General features: G+C 40.3%; 1 protein-coding gene across 7 annotated transcripts in view; it reads left to right on the top strand.

The window, feature by feature from the left end:
• AHI1 (Abelson helper integration site 1) overlaps positions 1-19254 on the top strand; it is a 248433-nt gene that overhangs the window by 168329 nt on the left and 60850 nt on the right. For 4 of the 7 annotated variants that reach the window (XR_012075020.1, XR_012075021.1, XR_012075019.1 and 1 more), the window contains exons 26-28: positions 3650-3752; positions 6841-7010; positions 18320-18450. Coding sequence is in view for 2 of the 7 variants with exons in the window: in XM_072965904.1 (XP_072822005.1) it covers positions 3650-3752; positions 6841-6843 (106 nt within the window). In the remaining 5 variants the exon portion in view is untranslated. Of the gene's footprint in view, positions 1-3649; positions 3753-6840; positions 8478-18319; positions 18451-19254 lie in introns of those variants that run through there. The other 3 variants (XM_072965904.1, XM_072965905.1, XR_012075023.1) reach the window with 2 other exon arrangements.

Here is a 19254-nt window from a genome sequence, read left to right as displayed (position 1 = left end):
TTTCTTCCCTCCTGACCTTCATGCTTCTGTAGTCATATGTTATAAACCCCTCACTAGATTGTTATTTTTGCCTACACTGTTATCTTTTGGCGAGGTTGAATAATAAGAAAAATTTTACATGATGGCACATTTCATTGCCATTTTCAGTGTTTTTCATTTTTTTGTGTAGATCCGTATTTCCATCTTCTACAGTTTTCCTTCTGCCTGAAGGATTTCCTTTGACATTCCTTGTAGTGCAGTTTCTTGCCAGTTAGCTGAAAATGGATGCCTTCACTTTTTGCATGTCTGCAAAGGACTATTTCACCTTTGTTTTTGAAAACCGTTTTCATTTGGTATACAATTTTGCATGGAAAGATTTGCATTTGTTTCTTCCTGGTACATTAAAGATGTTGTTCCACTGTCTTCTCACTTGCAGTTTTTTCCAACAAGAAATAGGCTATTATGCTTATCTGCATTCCACAGTGCATAACATGGTTTCCCCTACTTTGGCTACTTTAAGATTTCTCTTAATCACTGGTTTTGAGCAATTTTATTATGATGTGCCTTGTTGTAATTTTCTTCATATTTCTTGTGCTGGGGGTTGGCTGGGCTTGGTTTATAACTTTTACCAAATGTTGAAACATTTTAGACCATTTTTTTTTCTTCTACTTTTTTTTCTGTACCCCAATGTTTCTTCTCTCCTTTGAAGATTCCAATTACACATATATTAGGCCGTTTGAAGGTGTCCCACAGCTCACTGATATTTTATCTTTTATTTCTTTTTTTTCCTCTGTGAACTTCATCTCGCAAGTTTCTGTTGCTGCCTTCAGGTTATCTCATCTTTTCTCTGCAGTGTCTAATCTGCCTTTAATCTCATCTAGTATATTTTTCACCTCAGACATTTTAGTTTTCATCTCTGAAAGTTCAGTTTGGGCTTCTAGGTATCTCTCATATGTCTGTTAACCTTTGGAGCAGGTGGAGGAATATAGTTATCTTTTACTGTCTTTGATCATTTTAACATCTGGGTCAGTTCTGGGTCAGTTTCAGGGGTTTTTTTGGGGGTTTTTTTTTTGTTTTTTTATGTCCTCATCATGGGTTGTATTTTCCTATTTCACTGCATCCCTAGTAAATTTTTGCTGGATGCCACACATTGAAAATTTTATCTATTGGTTGCTAGATATTTTTGTATTCCTATGAATATTCTTAAGCTCTGTTCTAGAATGTAGTTAAGCTACTTCAAAACAATTTGATCCTTTCAGGTCTTGCTTTTAAGATTTGTTAGGTGGGACTCGAATGGCATTTAGTCCAAGGCTAATTTTTCCTTACTACTGATACAAATCCCTTTTGAGTATTCTACCCAATGCCCTCTGAGTTGTAAGATTTTCCATCCTGGCTGATGGGAATAGGTACTGTCCCTGCCCTCAGGAAATTTCCTCAGATGTGTATGCTTGTCTCTACGCTGCTGAGTACTTGAAGCGAACCCCTTGCAGGTCTTCAAGTTCTCCCACTACGAAGCTCTCTCCTTTCTCTCACTCTGTGAACTGTAGCCTCCTTGTGTCTCCTCAGACTCCTAGCTCTCACTCAGGGAGTCCTCCAGGCTCCACACAGTTTCTTCTCCCTCTGCTGTGGCCTGGAAACTCTCAGGACAATAAGCCGGGCAGATGTAGGGCTCATCTCATTTGTTTGCCATTTCTTGGGTATCAGTTTCTTTTATTTCCTGTGATTCATTACCTTGAAAATTGTTTCACATATTTTGTCTAATTTTTTGCCGGTTTTAGGTGAGCAGTAAATCTAATTCCTGTTACTCCATCTTAGATGCAAGCAAAAATCCAGATGTTGTATTTTTCAGGGTAGTTTTCTGTTAGATTGTATGTATGTTATGAGAGAAAAAGAATGGAGAGGATCACACAGTCTGATTTTTCTGCAGTAGTCAGGGAAACCCAAAGATGTAAGATAACATTTAAGTCTTAAAAACTATGTAGATACAGAATGAACAAAAAGAGAAGGACTTAGAAGTCAGAAGGATGGCAGGAGCTAAGGCACAAAAGCATGGACATGCCTGAAATACCCTGAGGCCAGCAGGTATGTCTAGAACAGGGCAGTATAGGACCACAGAGCAAAAAAATATTTTTTTTTAAATTGGGCCTGCCAGCAAGATCCATTGTGAATAATTTTACCCATTGCCCAAATATAAAAGGATTTCGCTTAAATATAGATTTCTGACTTCTTTTGAAGTTCTGGACGACAGCTGCACCTTCTTCCACTACATCCCTCCACTGGAGCTGAGCTAGTGGGTTGCCTTCCTTAGATGAATTGTCCACTCCCCAGTTTGCCAGGGTCTTTTTGTATCATCCCTGGCTTGCATCCCTAGTTCTCCTTGTTACTCTGGCATCCACAGACTTTTGCATTTTTATTTTAATGCTAGAGCATAGATTCCCTGGAGAAAGATTGAGAGTTATTCGTGCTTTTTGTTTCAGAGCTCATACTTTCCTTTCTCTCTCATCATTCTCCTCCTTTCTAAACATATGTTATTCGTTCGTTCTTCTTTGTGATTTCTGATCATTTCCTTCTCAGTCATCATTTTCCTGGCTTGTTCGTCTCCACGGCAGTCTTCTCAGGCTGCCGTAACAGTACTATAGACTGCGGGGCTTAAACAAAAGAAACTTTTTTTTTCCATGGGTCTAGAGGCTGGAACTTCAAGATCAAGGGTCAAACAGGGTTGATTTCTGGTGAGGCCCCTCATCCCGGCTTGCAGATGGCCACCTTCTTGCTGTGTCCTCACATGGCCTTTCCTCTGTACATGTGCAGAGAGAAAGCGCTCTCTGGTGTTTCTTCTTCTTATAAGGACACCAGTTCTGTGGCTTAGGACCTCACCCTCATGGCCTCATTTGACCTTAATTTCCTCCTTAAAGGCCCAGTCTCCAGATATATTTGCTCTGGGTGTTAGGGCTTCAGCCTGTGAAAGAACACAGTTCAGTCCACAGCAGTCACTGTTCAGTCCTACTTATTGCTTGATTTTGAAATCCTTATACCTGTTTCAGTCTTTGTTTTCTCTATTTTGATGTCTGCCACCATTCCTGGACATCTTAGAAAGGAGACACTGCCTTCTGTTCTTTGAATTTCCCTTTTTTCATTGTTCTTGCATTTTACTTTTTCTAACATAAATTTCATTACCACACACTCATCCACAAAATATTTGTTTTGTATTTTACTGTTCAACCATTGGGAAAACAGTATTCCCTATCCCACAGTTCAGAATACCACTGTTTTCTTTTGCATAAACTTCCTCACCCCTTTCTTTGTCATTAAGGAATTTTCTGTACTTTTATACACACACAGAAATTTTCCTATTTAATTTGATAAAATCTTTCCGATTTTTCCCAGGCAGCTAATATTTTTCTGAGACAAGTAAAATTTTATTCTTGCCCCTTCATACAGTAAAAGAGGAGTTCAGCCAGCCAAGGGTTATGTCTCCACATTATTTTCAGCAACTCCCTGTTCTCTCACCCACATAGTAATCACTCGTGTTGTCTGTTGAATGTGTTTCCCTCAGATCCTCCCATTTATCTCCCCGTTTTATTCCCACTGCCACTTCCCTAAGTCAAAGCCTCATCCGAGCTGTGGCAGCAGCTCTCTTATGGCTCCTTGTCTCCCGTCTTCCCTGCTGCAGTTCTGAGGTGGGCAGAGAGCAGAGCCGGGAGGACCGAGGACACATCACGGACATGCAGGTGAAGAAGAACGAGCAGACTGGCCGAAAAGTCACCCTCATAGAGGTAAGAGGAAAGCCAGGAGAAGGTCACGTCACGGAGTCAATGGGAAGAGATTTAGGAAAGGTGTGGTCAACAACGACAAACGCCAAAGAGAACAGAAGTAAAACACAGACTGAAAAATGCCTTTAGGATTTGCACCCAAAAGGCCATCTGTGACCTGGAAGAGGGTGGTTTTGATGTGGCGTCCTGGGAACATGAGTGAGTCAGGTTGTCTCCAGATAAAGGCTACTCCTTCAAGCTGTGTTTTAAAAATAGAAGGAAAAAATTCATTTTCTATAAAGAGTTGATTGAATTATGAAACATTTATATACTAGAATATACCATGTGACTATTATTTATTACATTATAGAAGTATTTTCATAGACATGGAAAGATCTGTGATAAATTTTTAAGGAAAAGATGACTATAAAATAGTTTATATATATATCATACATGTAAAATATTGAACAATATGCATCAAAAAATGTCAGTAGTTATCTCCAAGTGGTGGAATTGTGTTTTTTTTCTTCATTTTACTTCGTGTATTTTCTAATTTTTCTACTCAACATGTATTGATGTATATATACTGCTTGATCTTTTCTTTTGAAACAAAAGTAATTTCAAAAATTTTCTAATATAGCCCATTCTTTCTACATTTAAAGAAATAAGCATCTCAGAGTCAGAGTTAAGAAGTACCGGAACTAGGACTTGATCTCCTGGCCCCAAGGTCAGGGTTATTTCTGTTACACAGTGCTCTGCCTCCTTATTCTGATTAAATGAGAAGTGCTTGTGGAGAGGCTGTAACATTGTCACATTTTTTTCCCACAGGACTTAGCCTGGTGTCTGGCCCCATAGCAGACCTTCAGGGAATACTTACGGGATTGAATTTCCTGTGGGGCAGGGCCCAGTACTTCTATGAATCTTAATTTTCGCACATAACGTACCCACCAACACTAGCTTGGTTTCATATTCATTTTCAAAATCTTGCTATGAGATTTCCCTTTCTCTTTTCATATGATTTGCTCTAAAGGCCCTCCCTCTGTTCCTCTCTCCCTCTGTCCTGTTACGGGGATGCTTTATGAGGAGATGCTGCAGAGAAAGCCAGGATTCGCATTCCTTCTGGCGTCCTGGTTAGAGGACACCTAGCCTGCCCTCTTCGGCAGACCTCCGCCGTCTCTTAGCTGCTCCATCCCTGCGCCGTCAGCGTCCATCATCGTGGGTTGTGCCATCCTCACTTATCCCTGTGGTCAGAAGGGGGCTGCTCCTTGTCCGAGGTGTATGCTTGACCGTCTGTTCTCCTTTTCCTTTCATTCTGCCCCTTTTCTGCCTTTCCTGGGCAGTCTTTGTCATTCTCTATCCTTCCTCTCCTTAATTTGATTCATTTCCCTTGAATATGTTATCTTTACTGCCTACTCTAGCTTTTTCTAGTTAAGTTTCTCTTCGAGTTCCCTCTCCTTACTTCTCACAACACATCCTCTGATCAATTCAACCTGCCCCACTGTCTCGGGCAGGGTCCATCTCACTGTCTCCAGCTGTCATCCCCTCCCCCTCCTTCACCTTACTGTTTCTCTTCCTTGTTTTTGTCCTGCGGCTGTCCTGCACCCTTCCTCTCACTGCTTCGCCCCGTTATCCCTCTGAGGTCTCCACCTGCCCCACTGCCCCTGCAGGGGTTCCCACAGTCTCCTTGTGGCTCATGCCCCTCATCCACTGGTGCCTTTTTGACTCTTCCCCATCTTTATTAGACTCTCATTGTAGGCAAGTTTTCTGTACTTCACTTGCACATACACCAGGACAGAAGTGACACCCTTTTATGCCCCCAGTGCGATTGTGCTTCAGCACACTGTGTCTCTCCCATTTTACACTCTACCTCAGGTGCTGTTGTGAGCATGCTCACTTGAAACATTGTGGAGCTTCTGTGTATAACACTGGTTAAACAAATTTAAAATTAAGAATCATGGACTGACAGAGGATGTTTTTTCCCCTCAATTTGTAACTGTTTTCCACATGAAAAGGTAGTCCAACCATTTGTTTCAGATTGGGCCCATTCCTGAAAGCATAGGTGCTCCCTAACCCTCCTGTTTAGGGTCAGGAAATGGTTATGAGCACATCCCCCTTTGCCATAACGCACTAGCCTCTGCTTTTCTCATGAGTGATCACTGAAACTCACCCCCACCTAACGAGATTACCATCACCCTTAGGCTGAAGTTTGTTTTCTAAGAGCAACCAGATGTTAAGTCCTTTCTATTTAGAGGAAAGACAGCAGCAGTGTTGTGTAAGTCCAGGTACTCACCACTGATACGTGAGTAACTACATTACAAAACATCAGGTTCGAGGCGTTGGTGGTATAGTGGTGAGCGTAGCTGCCTTCCAAAACGTCAGGTTCAGCCCCTGCTCTATCACCCTCTGGTTGGATTTAACCATGTGGTCTCTAAAGAAACAGCTTCTTGTTTCTTCTGCTGATTGGTTGTTGACTTTTATTAATGGTTTAAATTGTTTTATTTCAAAGCTGCATCTAGATACATGGTTAGCCATCACTCTCCTCGTCAATCAGAAATGACACCCACCATTTTTTGGATTTATTTGAAAAGCTGTAATAGTTAACCCACTTGGGGAAGTAGACACAGCCGTGGAGTAAATGAAAGAGTGTTGTTTAATAACGTGCTGCTTTCCAGTTACTAACCCTGAAGCATCATCCATGACAATTTTTTTTTCCAGTGAATGAAGAACTTCATAAACTCTGATTGCCTACACTTAACTTCTGGAAGCTACCCAGGGTTTGCAATGCTTAGTGTCTGTATTTGAGAAATGTATTTCTTTTTTGCTTGTATTAACCAGTCATTGGTGGAGCAAGCCGTAAGCAACTGCTGGTCCTACTAAAGGTGTTAACAGTATGTTTAAGAGGCAAACTAGAAGTGAATTCTGGAAGTTCAGCTAGCTAAACTAGAAGTATGTTCAAGAAGGCAGGTTAATATTTTGGTCCTATTTGGTTGTGTGTGTCTGTTGCACAGTGTGTTTTTCACCTGTGCTGTTGCCTGGGCATGCCAACATTTGTTGTGGCCAAAAGACATTGTTTTGGTTTATTTAGAACATTTTTGTATCATTTTTCTCCTAGTAAAGAGTTAAAGAAGAATGATGAGAGAAAGAACCAAAAACACAGAAATGAAATGACAAATTAAACCAAATGGAATTTCTCTTCAGAATTTAGAAATTTCAGATGGCCAGGGAGAAAGAAAGGATCCACTACTTCTTATGCTTATGAAAGAATCTAGAAAAATCAGCAAGGTATGTGTGGAAAAATAAATGTTGCCTTTTGAGCTTAATAGTTATAAACCATTGTGTTTGTTGTTGATCGAAGTATTGGTAGTTGTATTTATTAGTAATTGCATCAAAATCACATTACCATTGTTGGAAAATCAATAAAGAAAAAACTGTAATTGCTACTCAGCAAATATGAAGAAAAAGTGTTTGAATTGTTAGGATGTCCGTTCCAAGTGATCATTTAATATTATTGTATCTATAATGTGATTATATGTGTGATGTTGTGCTCAGAATATGAAATATCTGCTATTGAAATTTAACTTTATTTAAAATTAAAAGTAAGCAGCTTCAGGATTTCGTGTATTCAAAATGGTCCCAGCAAGAAAAGCATTAAAAGTAACAAATTTGTTTGTTTATAACTTGATATACATTAAAAGGTAACAAATGTGTTTGTAACTTGATACACGTAAACTAAAAGTGGCTTTTGGCTAGACTGACAACAGTGTTCCAAACTTTTTTACTTTTTAGAACAAGCATTTTTATGTTGAAGTATTATAAGTGATTTGTTAGACTTATGCTGTTTAATATTTATTTGCTCTTAGTACTTGTTTTTAAATGTTTACATTGCATTATTTATTTCTTTAGTTCCAGAATCACAGTGTCATTACTATGTGACTATATATTTTGAAGTGTGGTGTTATAAAATAGGAAAATTCATCTCTTTGTTTTTTACTTGACTTTTCTCCTTTCTCCACTATGTGATTATAAGCTTGTCAATATTTAACCCCAAGAAGGTCAAAACTAATATAAAATTAGAAGACTTATTTACCAAGTAAGACAATTGATTCTATTAAAATAAGAAGTGAGAAAAACAGGGCACTGAGGTGTAAATTTTGCCCAGATGTATACCCGATGTGAAAAGTCTTCTAGTGAAAATATATTTGACTCTTATCCCTGCACATGTTATAAAAGCATGAAAATTGGTGGTAAACAACCCCTTCTGTGTAGCGCTTGGGAGAGGGGGGTTGCCTTTGAAAGTGGAAAGTGGCACTGATGACTGCAGAAGCCCTCAGTGATCAGCACAGAGGACTGTTCTGATAGCACCAGCCTCCCCTGTTCTGGACGCGTACGTCTGTGCTTCAGGTACAGCTACACCCAGCCAGCTTGAGTCATCCTTGTACAAGCTTGTTTTTTCTGTCTTGTGAATGTACCTGATAATTAAAAAATTAAAATATGTGGCTCTCTGCAGTTTCAGCTCACAGTTTTGACATGTGTGTCGATTCTCTGATTTTTTATTTTAATTACAAAGAATTTCAAAACTTGCAGAAAGATTTTTAAATCAAGACAAGTAAAGTAATGTCAGGGGAGCTAAACATTTGCTGAGATCTCAATGTTCATATGAAAAAATAAAGGGTTATTTTTATGTTGCAACTACTAAAGACAAAAATAACATTTGACACAAATAACCAAGTAAAGTGGTTTCTACTCAGAGCCCGTTTCTTTTCTTTTTTGTCCCGTTGACAAAACAAGACTTGCGTTATGTTTGTGAATAGATTAATAAAATATCTTCATCACACTTTCCAAGATGGGTTGGGGTGGGGAGGATCAAAACTGCCCTCCAAGTAATAAGTCCAAATTCTGATCAGGCCGAGAAATCAGACACAAGAATCCATTTGAAGATGTATAATGCTACCTATTTACTTAGCAATAAATTATTTTCTGTATTTTATCTTTATTCTGAAATTATTGAATTTTATCTCTTTTTATGAAGTCTCTTATCTCCAAGCAAGTTAACAATTTGACACTATCTTTTCTAGATATAATAATATCATTCTTTCATATTTATTTCCCAATTATGGATTCTACTCTATCTTAAAGTTTCTTCATTATCAAAACTATGCAATGAATAGAATTTACTAAGCTAGAATAAAAATCAAGTTTTAAAAAGATTTAATACCATGAATGCAAATTTGTTTAAAATGCACATTTTAAATATGAAATCAGAATTTTCAAATGGCTAACACTTGGTACTTCTGAAGCCTTGTGTAAGGTTTCTTTTTCATTAAAAAAAAACCCCCACACTTAAACTTAATTTCATTTTTCATTTACAGTAAAGTTTTATTAAAGAAGGACATTTTCTCTTTAGGTAATTCAGCAAGAGTCTATCTGGGAAATAATTTACCACTTTATAGCCCACTCATGACCTTATACTTCTATACACATTTAAATGATTTCCATCTGAGGTCCTTATCTGTTAAGTAGATTATGGGAACATTTATCACCTATCCACCTTTTTAAAGCTCTGTGTTAGTTGATTTCTACCTCATTGAACTTAGCTACAGAAGAGAGTCCACAAGTCTTCTTCACTTTATGTACATGAACCATTTTCTCTTCGTTTCAAACCCATGAGATACATAAAATGTTCCCTGCCGCAAATAAGGAAACCAGGGCTTTGAAGGTTAAATGACTCATCCAAGTGCGCATGGTCAGTAATCATGTTGCTCGCTGTCCATGGAGGTTTGTCAGGCTCCGCTGGGAGGTCTTGAAGGGCCCCAACTCAGGTGCGGGGCAGAGGGAACCAGTAACACCTGGAGTCAGCCTCCAGCCCACGCAGGAGCGAGGAAGCGAACTGATGCACCCATGACCACCCTCAGGCCCTGGGGACATCTCATGTCCTCTGTGCTGCAGTGACCTACATAAAATGAAATACCAGGTCTGAGTAAAAATTCTTTTAACTGATAATAGCTTTGCCCCATAACTGTTTTGCGAAATCTTTAATCCATACTATAATTCGTACAGTTTTTTAAGAAATCAATTCTGTGGGATCAAACTAATACACATACAGTAACATATTATTCAAAAAATAGAAAAGGCGCCATCCCAGTCACATAGAGAAAATAAAAACATCAAGAGTCACGTCAATCAAAAGCCTCTGCTGACTGGCAAACTCAGTCTATAGATGGACCCAATTATCTGCAGGAGATTGGATGTCAGCATCATTTAGGGTTAACAATGGACCAGCTAGGCAAAAGCAGACAGCTACTCTCTGCAGAGACCCGGAAAGCAAACTTGGTAATGAGGCACTTCATTCATCATATCCTTCTGCTCTAATTATTAAAGTGAATAGGAAATACTTTAAGTTAAGGCGGGAACTGGATAACATAAAAACATTTGTTTTGTAAACACAAAGAATGCTTTTTTCTGATGCTCCCCTTCAGATCTACATCAGGCATATGTTGTGAGCCCATTTTCTGAAGTTGCTCTTCTAACACTTCAAATTCATCCTGATTATGGATGAGATATTTTGATTGTCTCAAAAGGGAAGATAGAGCTGCTAAGAAGCTACAGTTTTACTGTCTACTCTTAATCTAAAGGGGAGGGGGAGTCATAAGTACATATGTAACTGCATAGCACATGGTCCCCTCTGTTACTTGTGTCAAGATGGTCCTAATGTATAGACTTCGATGTCATTTCCAAAAGCACTGAACTATCTGATTGTTATTCACTCTAGTTCATTTTGTCTTAAATCATCACTTAGATACTTAGGAAGAATTAAGAAAGAATTTGGTAGAGGAAAATGTAGGAATAGTTTATTTATACAAAGGCAACTAAGTAAACATATTCCCAGTCATTTAAAATTGCTTGGAATGAGATGATTTACTTACTGAAGTTAAGGGGGGGAGGAGTCCAAAAGGAGGAAAAAGCAAGAACATGAGGGAAATTTGCCAGAGCAAAAATGAATAACTGAAGCTTGTGAAAAAGCAATCATGAGACCAAAGGAAGAAGGTTCCCTGGAGAAAAAACGTGGTCGCTTCAGTTCAGTTTTTCAGTGTTTTCAACTGAGAATCAGTAGTTAAGTTTTTTTTTTTTCTGTTTAATTTGTTCACAGGACCGTTTTATATAAACACTCCATACAACTTTTTTTTCTGAGCTACTGTTCTTCAGTTTTAAAGTAAATGCAAGACGGCAAAGCACGGTGATGTTTTTAACCATCCCTGCCTGTTATACAGAAGTTAATGTTCAGAAGTATCTGTAGATGCTACTTTTAGCAACTCAATAGTTCCATAGTGGTAAAGAAATGTCAGTGAAATCTATGCACTTTAAGAACATCAAATTCTTATTATACTTATCATGTGTGCAGGCAGAGTACATAATAAACTCGTCTGTAGCAGCTGTAAATTTCTGAGGATTTATCTAACCACAAATACATTGAAATGGGGAAATGGGGCTATATTAAACCATGCAAGATGCTGCTGGAGCTTTGCCATTTCTGCAACATCCTGTCATTAATTTCTCATGACAGGTCTGGCAAACTGAAACATCCAATACACTTGCGACAGACTGTTAGACTGTAGTTGTTGCAGATCCTGCAGTCCCATAAAGTGAAGGTAGTTTTTTCTTTCAAACGTGAATATAGAGTGTCCTGTAGCCAAAGACAGACTTGTCACTTTTTAATTTCAAAATAAAGAAGGCCTAGAATATAGAAAAGATCCTGAGCTGAGATGGAGCTTAGACTGTTCTCTGCGTTGTGTGTTTTTTTTCCTGAAGAGGGATGGCCCTGGTAGGGGAATGATACCGTCTGGTCACCCCTTCGCATGCCTGCCTGGTGTAGATATGACAGGATTCTCTGCTGGGAGATTTGAGGTCAGTTCTTTCTTGAACACACCCTCCCCCTGTAAACAAGACTCCCAAGACCACCTTCGGCGTGTGTTTGTCATCCTCTTCTGGAAGCCACAGACCTGCCATTCTGCAAACTTAGAGCACAGAGACATACAGAAACGATCACTGCTCCAGCTCCCTCCAATCCAGAGAAAGAAAAAAAATGTAGTTTTTTTGGCCAAAATAGATTTTCGTATGTAGTGATAACTTCTTTGTCAGTTCATATCGGTGTCAAAGAATGATCCTCTCTTAACTTGATGTGTATAAATTGATGCAGATGTTAAGTGGCTGGTGTTGAGGATGGACCTCAGTAAACAGGCTCCTTCTTACTGAGGGGGTGGAGATTTTGCCCCTAAAAAGTGAAATCAACATTATGTCTGTGTCCTCAGCCTTGCCCATTTCCTTTGGAAGGTCAGAGCTCAGACTACAAACAGGAGGAACCACAGGGGCCTGGGAACCTCGAATCTGGAAGTGTTCATGAGAAGGGAAAAGTTGCAAGTGATAAAGAATAGGATCTGTCCTGCTTGGTGGAAGCAGAGGTGAGGAACCAGGCAGGCCAGGGGCAGTGCTTCCAGCCCAGTTACCAACGGGCTGCCTGCAAACACTTGATGTTCTTTGTATTTTCTCCAGTGATTGTCTTTCCCTTTATCCTTGCTATTGAAAATGTACCCTATCCAGAGGACCTCAGAAGTTTGTTGCTTGGGCCTAAGTTTTAGGGAAAAAAGCAACCACAGAAGCCCAACTGAATAACCCAAGGGAAAAGTGAACAAGAGCCAGTGTAGAAATGGTTCCATACCCTCCCACTCTTCTCCACTGGAAAAGCTCTTTTCAGAGCCCTTCTGTGTAAAACTGGAAATGGGAGACAGAGGGAGAGATGAAAACATAAAAACAAAGACCCTTTTTTCACACACCACAGTTAAGGAACATGTCCAGGATCACAGAATCCAGGGGCAGCCCCTTGCCTCCTACTTCTGATTCTCCTCTTCCTACTGCTCTTTACCAGGTTACATTTTCACTCTTTAATTAGGGTGTATTATTACACCCTAACTCTGAAAAAGTCCTAAATTTTCTCTACCTCTGACATAACTAAAAGTAAATGTCCCATATAGAGCATGGTCTGCATTCAGGTAAGTTCACCTTTAGAACTGGCTTATTGCCAGTGATGAATCTGAATAAGTGAAGGCTGAAAGTAGGAAAACATGTAAACGAGGCGACATCAGAGACTTCTCGGTGCATGCATGGTCAGGTGGTTTTCTTTGATTGTTGGTTTTTCACTATATTGACAACTGGATGCTGATAGGGACTGATTCTCGTTAACATATCAATAGCAGGCTTTACTGACTACTTGCCTAAATATATTTTTATAACTCAGCATCATCAATAGTTCTAACACTTACCCTGTTTTTTTCAAAGTGTTGTGATCACATCAGTTATTCACCAGCTAATCCTGAAAGTTGGGCGTTGGACAGGGGCTGGGTGAACGGTCGGACCCGGCGCCTCAACTCTTCCACTCTGGGTTTCACCTTGAAATTGTCATGTGTGTATTGCCACTATCACCCCACAGTGCTTTTCAGAGGACCCCCCACACACACACATTACTAACCTTGAGCCTCATAACAATCTTTGTTAAGCCAAAGGGGCATTAGTCCCCCATTTTTCAAACCAATCACAAGGAGGTAAGTCGACTCGCCCAACAACAATTGGTCAGAGTCCAGCCATCCTCCTCCCAGGGCTATGCTCTTTCCAACGAGGAATACTCTTCACTAACATCTGAAAAATGAGGAAATAAGCTCTATGGAAAGCCAATGGATGTCCCCTGTACAGGGGCAACATTACTTAATAATACTAATTTAGCCACGTGTCTTTTCAGATCAGCTCATGATCTTCTGTGGTCAGCTATAAAGTGTTTGTGTTTTTGCTGCTGTCCTGTATCTTAAAGTATTTCTTAAATACAAGAACTTCAAATGTGAAGGTATAACAGAGTCCAAATAAGAGCATGTGAAAAAAATGTTTTTATTGTGATTTGTAGGTGGAAGAGAAAAGAGACGTGCAGAAAACACCAGAGTCCCTTTTCTAAAGCCTTTTCATGAACCAAGTAAAACTAAATCATTTCATGCATGGTCTATTCAAGCTAAATGGTTATTGTTCAAGTTACCAAATAAATTACATTTTCTGTTAAAGAGTTATAAATTCCCATTTGACGTAAAACTTTATTAGGTGAACTAACTTGGAGGTACCGCAGCATTTTTCCTAAAATGCAAACCCGACCACCGTCACACCCTGTTTAAAACTCTTCATGGGGCCCCACCTACTATCACTGAATCCATTGAGCTTTTCCCATTTGCTTAAGAATAATTCCTATAAATCCAGTCCTCTCTGACATCACAGGAAACTCTCAAATGAAATTTAGTCATCTCAGAAGTGACAGCAGAAGTAAGAAAGTTGGCCCGCCCAGGCGGAACCATACGGCAGCGCCAAGGAAGCCTCGGTAGGCCTCGGTAGGCCTCGGTAGGCCTCGGAAGGCCTCGGAAGCCTCGGAAGGCCTCGGAAGGCCTCGGAAGGCCTCGGAATCCTCGGTAGGCCTCGGAAGCCTCGGTAGGCCTCAGATAGCCGGTCCCCCGCTGTCCCCGCCGGCGCACCCCGGCCTCGCGTCGGGACAGGGGTCCAGTGCGGAGAGCCCTTCGTCCTGGGACGCGGGGCGCGGCCGGAAAGGCGGCCGCCCCCTCGCCCGTCAAGCACCGCACGTTCGTGGGGAACCTGGTGCTAAACCATTCGTAGACGACCTGCTTCTGGGTCGGGGTTGCGTAGGTAGCAGAGCAGCTCCCTGGCTGCGATCTATTGAAAGTCCGCCCTCGACACAAGGGTTTGTGAAAAAAAACAAAAAAAGAAAAAAAACAGAAAAAAAAAAAGAAGTAAGAAAGTTGGTTGACGTCTGAAAGTCCAGACAACTGAGCACAGCGAAGGCTTCCATGATCTGTCTCCTCTGCGCATCCGTTTCGTGACTGCATGTGGAGGCCCTCTGGTCCCACTGCAGGGAGACCATGCCGCCAAGGGTCATTGCTGCTTCTAGCCCTTGACTTGTTCTCTTGACTTGAAGATACCTTTTCCCAAAGCATCTGCCAAATATATTTCTATTCAGGTTTCATCTCAAATATCACATGCACTAGGATTCCTTTCCTAATTACTAACAATAGGTAATTGTGCTCTCATACAATGTCAATAAAAACACTGAGCACATGGCACTGAAACTGACAATCTATTGATTAATGTACTATTAAACATTAATACATAACTTATCAATCATTGTATTACTTAATATTCCTTGTGTGCCTGAGATAATTCTTTTTTATTGAAATATAGTTGTCATATATGTAACATATATATCAGTTTTATGTACATATTCTTAAAAATCTTTGCTTGTGCTCCACATCACAGGATGTTCTCAAGTGGAATTTAGTCTTTTTAAAAGTCTTAAATGCCCAGTAAGAATAGGGACTTGATGAACAAATCTAAGATGTCATTAGAACTTTACTTTTTTTTTTAAATTGAAGTACAGTCAGCTTATAATGTGTCAATTTCTGGTGTACAGCACAATGCTTCAGTCATACGTGAATATACATATATTCATTTTCATATTAAGATGTCATTAGTCATTCTGCAACACCTTTCCATGGTCACAGCTGTCTTTTGTCTGTTTTCATTCTCTCTTCACTTTCTCCCAGTCTCCCCTTTTCTTCTTTTTTTCTGGCTCACTTTTTCCTTCTTCTCTGTCTGATACCAGCCAGTGACTTTCACCGAACTCAACATTAAACCATTAAAACCATCACTGATGGCCATCTCATTCTGCTTCTGAAACTAGGGGATCCAGGATGGAGGCTCCATCCCAGCAGTGGCTTTGTACCTCCTGCTCAAGCCCCCAGTGCACAGGGAGCAACCCTTTATTTACATAAAAACACAATCTTTTAATGTGGATGTAATCTTCCTTTCATGTCTTTCACTTTTTTTACTGAGGCAAATTATCCCGAAGATTAAATCCGATTTGCATAATATTTTGCATTCCCATTCATCTGAGGATAAAAATCCTTCAAAAGCTTTCTAAGGTTGGTATATCTGAACCCTACTGCCTGTGGATCTGATATCATTACCACTCTTTTCTTAAAATTTCAGTAGTTTCTGGAGAAAAAATTTCCCTAGATTCATAAACGAAGTCCACAGTATCTCTATGCCCGAGTCGAAGCATCTAATTTTAAGGATTCACTGTTTCATGTTATGAATTTCTATGCCAGTAAGTGAATCTAGTCATTTCCATCCCCTATTCTTTTTCATCTTAAAAAAAAAAATCTAAAAGCTTCAAACAGCCCTTTGTTCAACAAGCAAGCCCAGTATCCAGCCCAGCAATGTTTACATTAGAAGTTTCAGGAGCCCCTCCCCAAACCCCCGAGGCAGAGGTGTACCAATCACACACAGACCTGGCTGCCTGGAGAGGAGACACGGGGCTCGACATTTGTTGGCTTGGCTTCGTTCAGCTAAGTCAGGTCCACCAATGGTCATGACACTTGCACTCAGGTTTCTGCGTGACTGATGTTCGAGATGTTACTGAACACCCTTAACTTTTACTCCTGATGTGCTTTCAACTTTGAATCTTCTAATTCTCCTTAGGATTAGTGGAACTTCTCCTGAATGTAAACATTCGTCTGGTCAGCTTCTTGAGAATGCAGGCCATTGTGGGTAACCTTGCTGTGACACTCACTCTTCACAGCCAGGGAAATGTGATTTTTGACATTTATCCTATTAAATAAATCACTCTTCAGCACTAGCAGATCATTCTACTCAAAAATTTAACCCTTTTAGTAGGCTGTAGCCATTAAATTCATACCAAAAAAACAAAAAGATTATTCTGTTTCATTTTGTCCTATGCACAATCATAATTTAGCAGGGAAAGGAAAGTATTTATTATTACAGTTATTCATGATTAGACACTAATCATAGCTACCTTATGCTGAGCACAGGCTAAGTACTGGGCTTCTCATTGGGGCTTTGTATGTATTATTATCTCACTTAATTTTCAAAATAAGCTTACAAGGTAGATATTATTATTGTTACTCCCATGTGAAAACAAAACAAAGACCCTGAAGTTCAGAAAGGTACAGCTTTGTGTTGGAGATTGCACACCTTGTTACTTGGGATGTCAGAATTTAGATCTCTGGCTTTTCTGACTCCAAAATTCCCCTCTTAATTATTACATTACTGCCCCTGAGTTTGTCAAACTACAGACTGTATTTTCTTTTTAAATGAAATGGCTTCTTTTTAAAATGCGTTTTGCCCTTAGAGTTGACAGAAAGTGACTTTCTATTATTTAAAAAATGAATAAAGAAGTTAAACATTTAGTATTTTCCAAATTTCTAATGCCTTTTGCAGAATAATCTTCAACCAAATAGCTGCATCAAAGATGAATCTCAGAGTTTCACATGGCCCCAAAATATTCATATCAGCCTTTAGCACTTCAGTAAAATGTTTTATTTCCAATCTTCATAGACTACAGAGATATCCTGGTCCAAAAGGAATGAGTAACAAAAGACCATCACCAATGCATTTCACATCCTTGTGGGAACTGTGTCTATTGGGGTTGCTTTTGGGTTAAAGAAGAGGTTTGTGTAAGATCTTCCTTCTTGAGTTTCCTCATTTGTCCCCTTTGTCCATCCTAAGGAGACACGGATGGCCCCTTACGTTTTGGTGACCATGTACATCATCATGACAGCCATCTCATAAGTGTTAACTTGCCTTCTGACTGTAGCGTGACAATATCTTTTCATCATTTATTCCCAGTGTTTACTTTAGTGCCTGGTGCATAATAGGCACATTAAATACTCAACAACGCAGATCACAGGTCCAGAGGCTTATTTTCTGTATATCGGTAAGTTGAGGGAGAAATGTATGTGGGGATATTAACAGATCATGGAAAAGATGCAGTGGTATCACACCAATCCAAATTTCTGTGCATTCTTCTGTTTCTCTAGTAAATCTATTTCCTTTCCCCCTCTTCTTTTCCCTCTCACTGCCTCCCCTCCACACCTTTCCTGGCTTTTAAACTCTTAGTTTCTCTTTATTTACAGTCAAAATTGTTTGCAGTGCCCCACCCCTTCTGGCTTCCAGCTGGTACTTGTATTTAGGTGCAAACAAAAGCAAGACAAACACAGTTCGCATCTGTACCTTGAAACAGCCTCAATTCCAGGTGGTTGAAAGGACTCTCTGGGGCACCTGAAATTCAGGTGGGGCCACAGCAGTGTTTCAAGTCCAGCCCTCCTGTAATTCCCCTTTCCTCTTGGCTGCTGGGCAGTCAAGAGCTGGGTGTGCAGAACTGATGGCTCGAGTTCTACCAGACGTCGGCCGCTGGCATGTGCAGCGGTGAGGGACAGGCTGATGCTTCAAAACGTCTTCAGTCTGCCCTTCGCTGAGGTCAAAGCCCGAGGACTTCACATGTCCACATCCGTTTCTGAAAGAGCATTTTCCTCCTGAACTGAAGGGAAAAATCCAACTTCCTATGGTTTCTCTCCAGAACTACTGTGCTGTATATGAGCCGGGGAGCCTGCCCTCTGGGACCAGGTGCGCTCAGCTATTCCACGCCAGGTGGGGATGCTGGGCGGGTCCTGATTCTTCCTCTCTCTGCTCCCTAGGACCTTGCAGTGCCCGTGGACCTCAGCGCATGTCCACACTGCCATGACCAGCTTTCCTTGTCGCTGATTCATAGTATCAGCACAAATAATCATCTCGCCTTCATCCTGGCAAGAAGAAAAAGATGTAAAAGGTAATGTGTGCGAATAGTTAGGTATTAGCTAGCGTGCTTTCCGACTGGAGAACCAGCTAGACTGTGGCAACATTATTTCTAACCCCACAGCTTTAACACTTTCCCAAGTGGACAAATGGACATGAATCAGAAAGGGGGTGAAGTGAAGTGGGTTTGAAAAATAAAGACATCTTCTTTGGGTGTTTGGTTTGAGTTCCTTTTGGCCAAGAAATGAAGAAAGCCTCATAACACCTTACACAACATTTCCCGTTTTCTTAATTCTACCAAAATGCTTTTATTTAGAGTTCAGTTTTTCAAATTGGCACATCAAGTAAGAAGGAAGTCCATTTCCTTATGGCAGGGCTGAACGAAAGGCCCAGGAGGAAAACCTCTGCAGAATCTTTATTCCCAGCACTAGGGGAAGAAATTTACAAGATGTATTCGAAACTTCAAAGCGAGCCCCTCCCTACACACGCCTCCCCCTTGCGTGGGTGTTTCCTTCACCCCACCACCACCAGTGTTGGTTTTTCTGTGAGCATAATTGTGCTTTTGTCTTGGAGTTGGCTCACCTCACCACACTCTAGTCTGAGATCCCCTGGCCTCAAGCCCAGGGTGGGGCTTTGCCCTCAGGACTGTAAATAATGGTAATTACCTTTACAAAGTTAAAAAAAAATTTTTTTTTTCCCCAAGGCCAAGAATATCCAAAGTCTAGAGCGTTCCCTATAACTCCTTGTGCATAAATCTGATCGAATCCGTGTGATGGTTAGAAAGAGTTTCTCCCTCTTGAGATGTCCGAAGTGAAAAGACAGTCACCAGTTCTCAGCT

Source organism: Vicugna pacos, chromosome 8 (genome assembly GCF_048564905.1).
Source record: "Vicugna pacos chromosome 8, VicPac4, whole genome shotgun sequence".
In the NCBI taxonomy this organism is placed as follows: Eukaryota; Metazoa; Chordata; class Mammalia; order Artiodactyla; family Camelidae; genus Vicugna; species Vicugna pacos.
The sequence above is the reverse complement of the archived record's forward strand: the minus strand, read 5'-3'. Positions and strand labels throughout refer to the sequence as shown.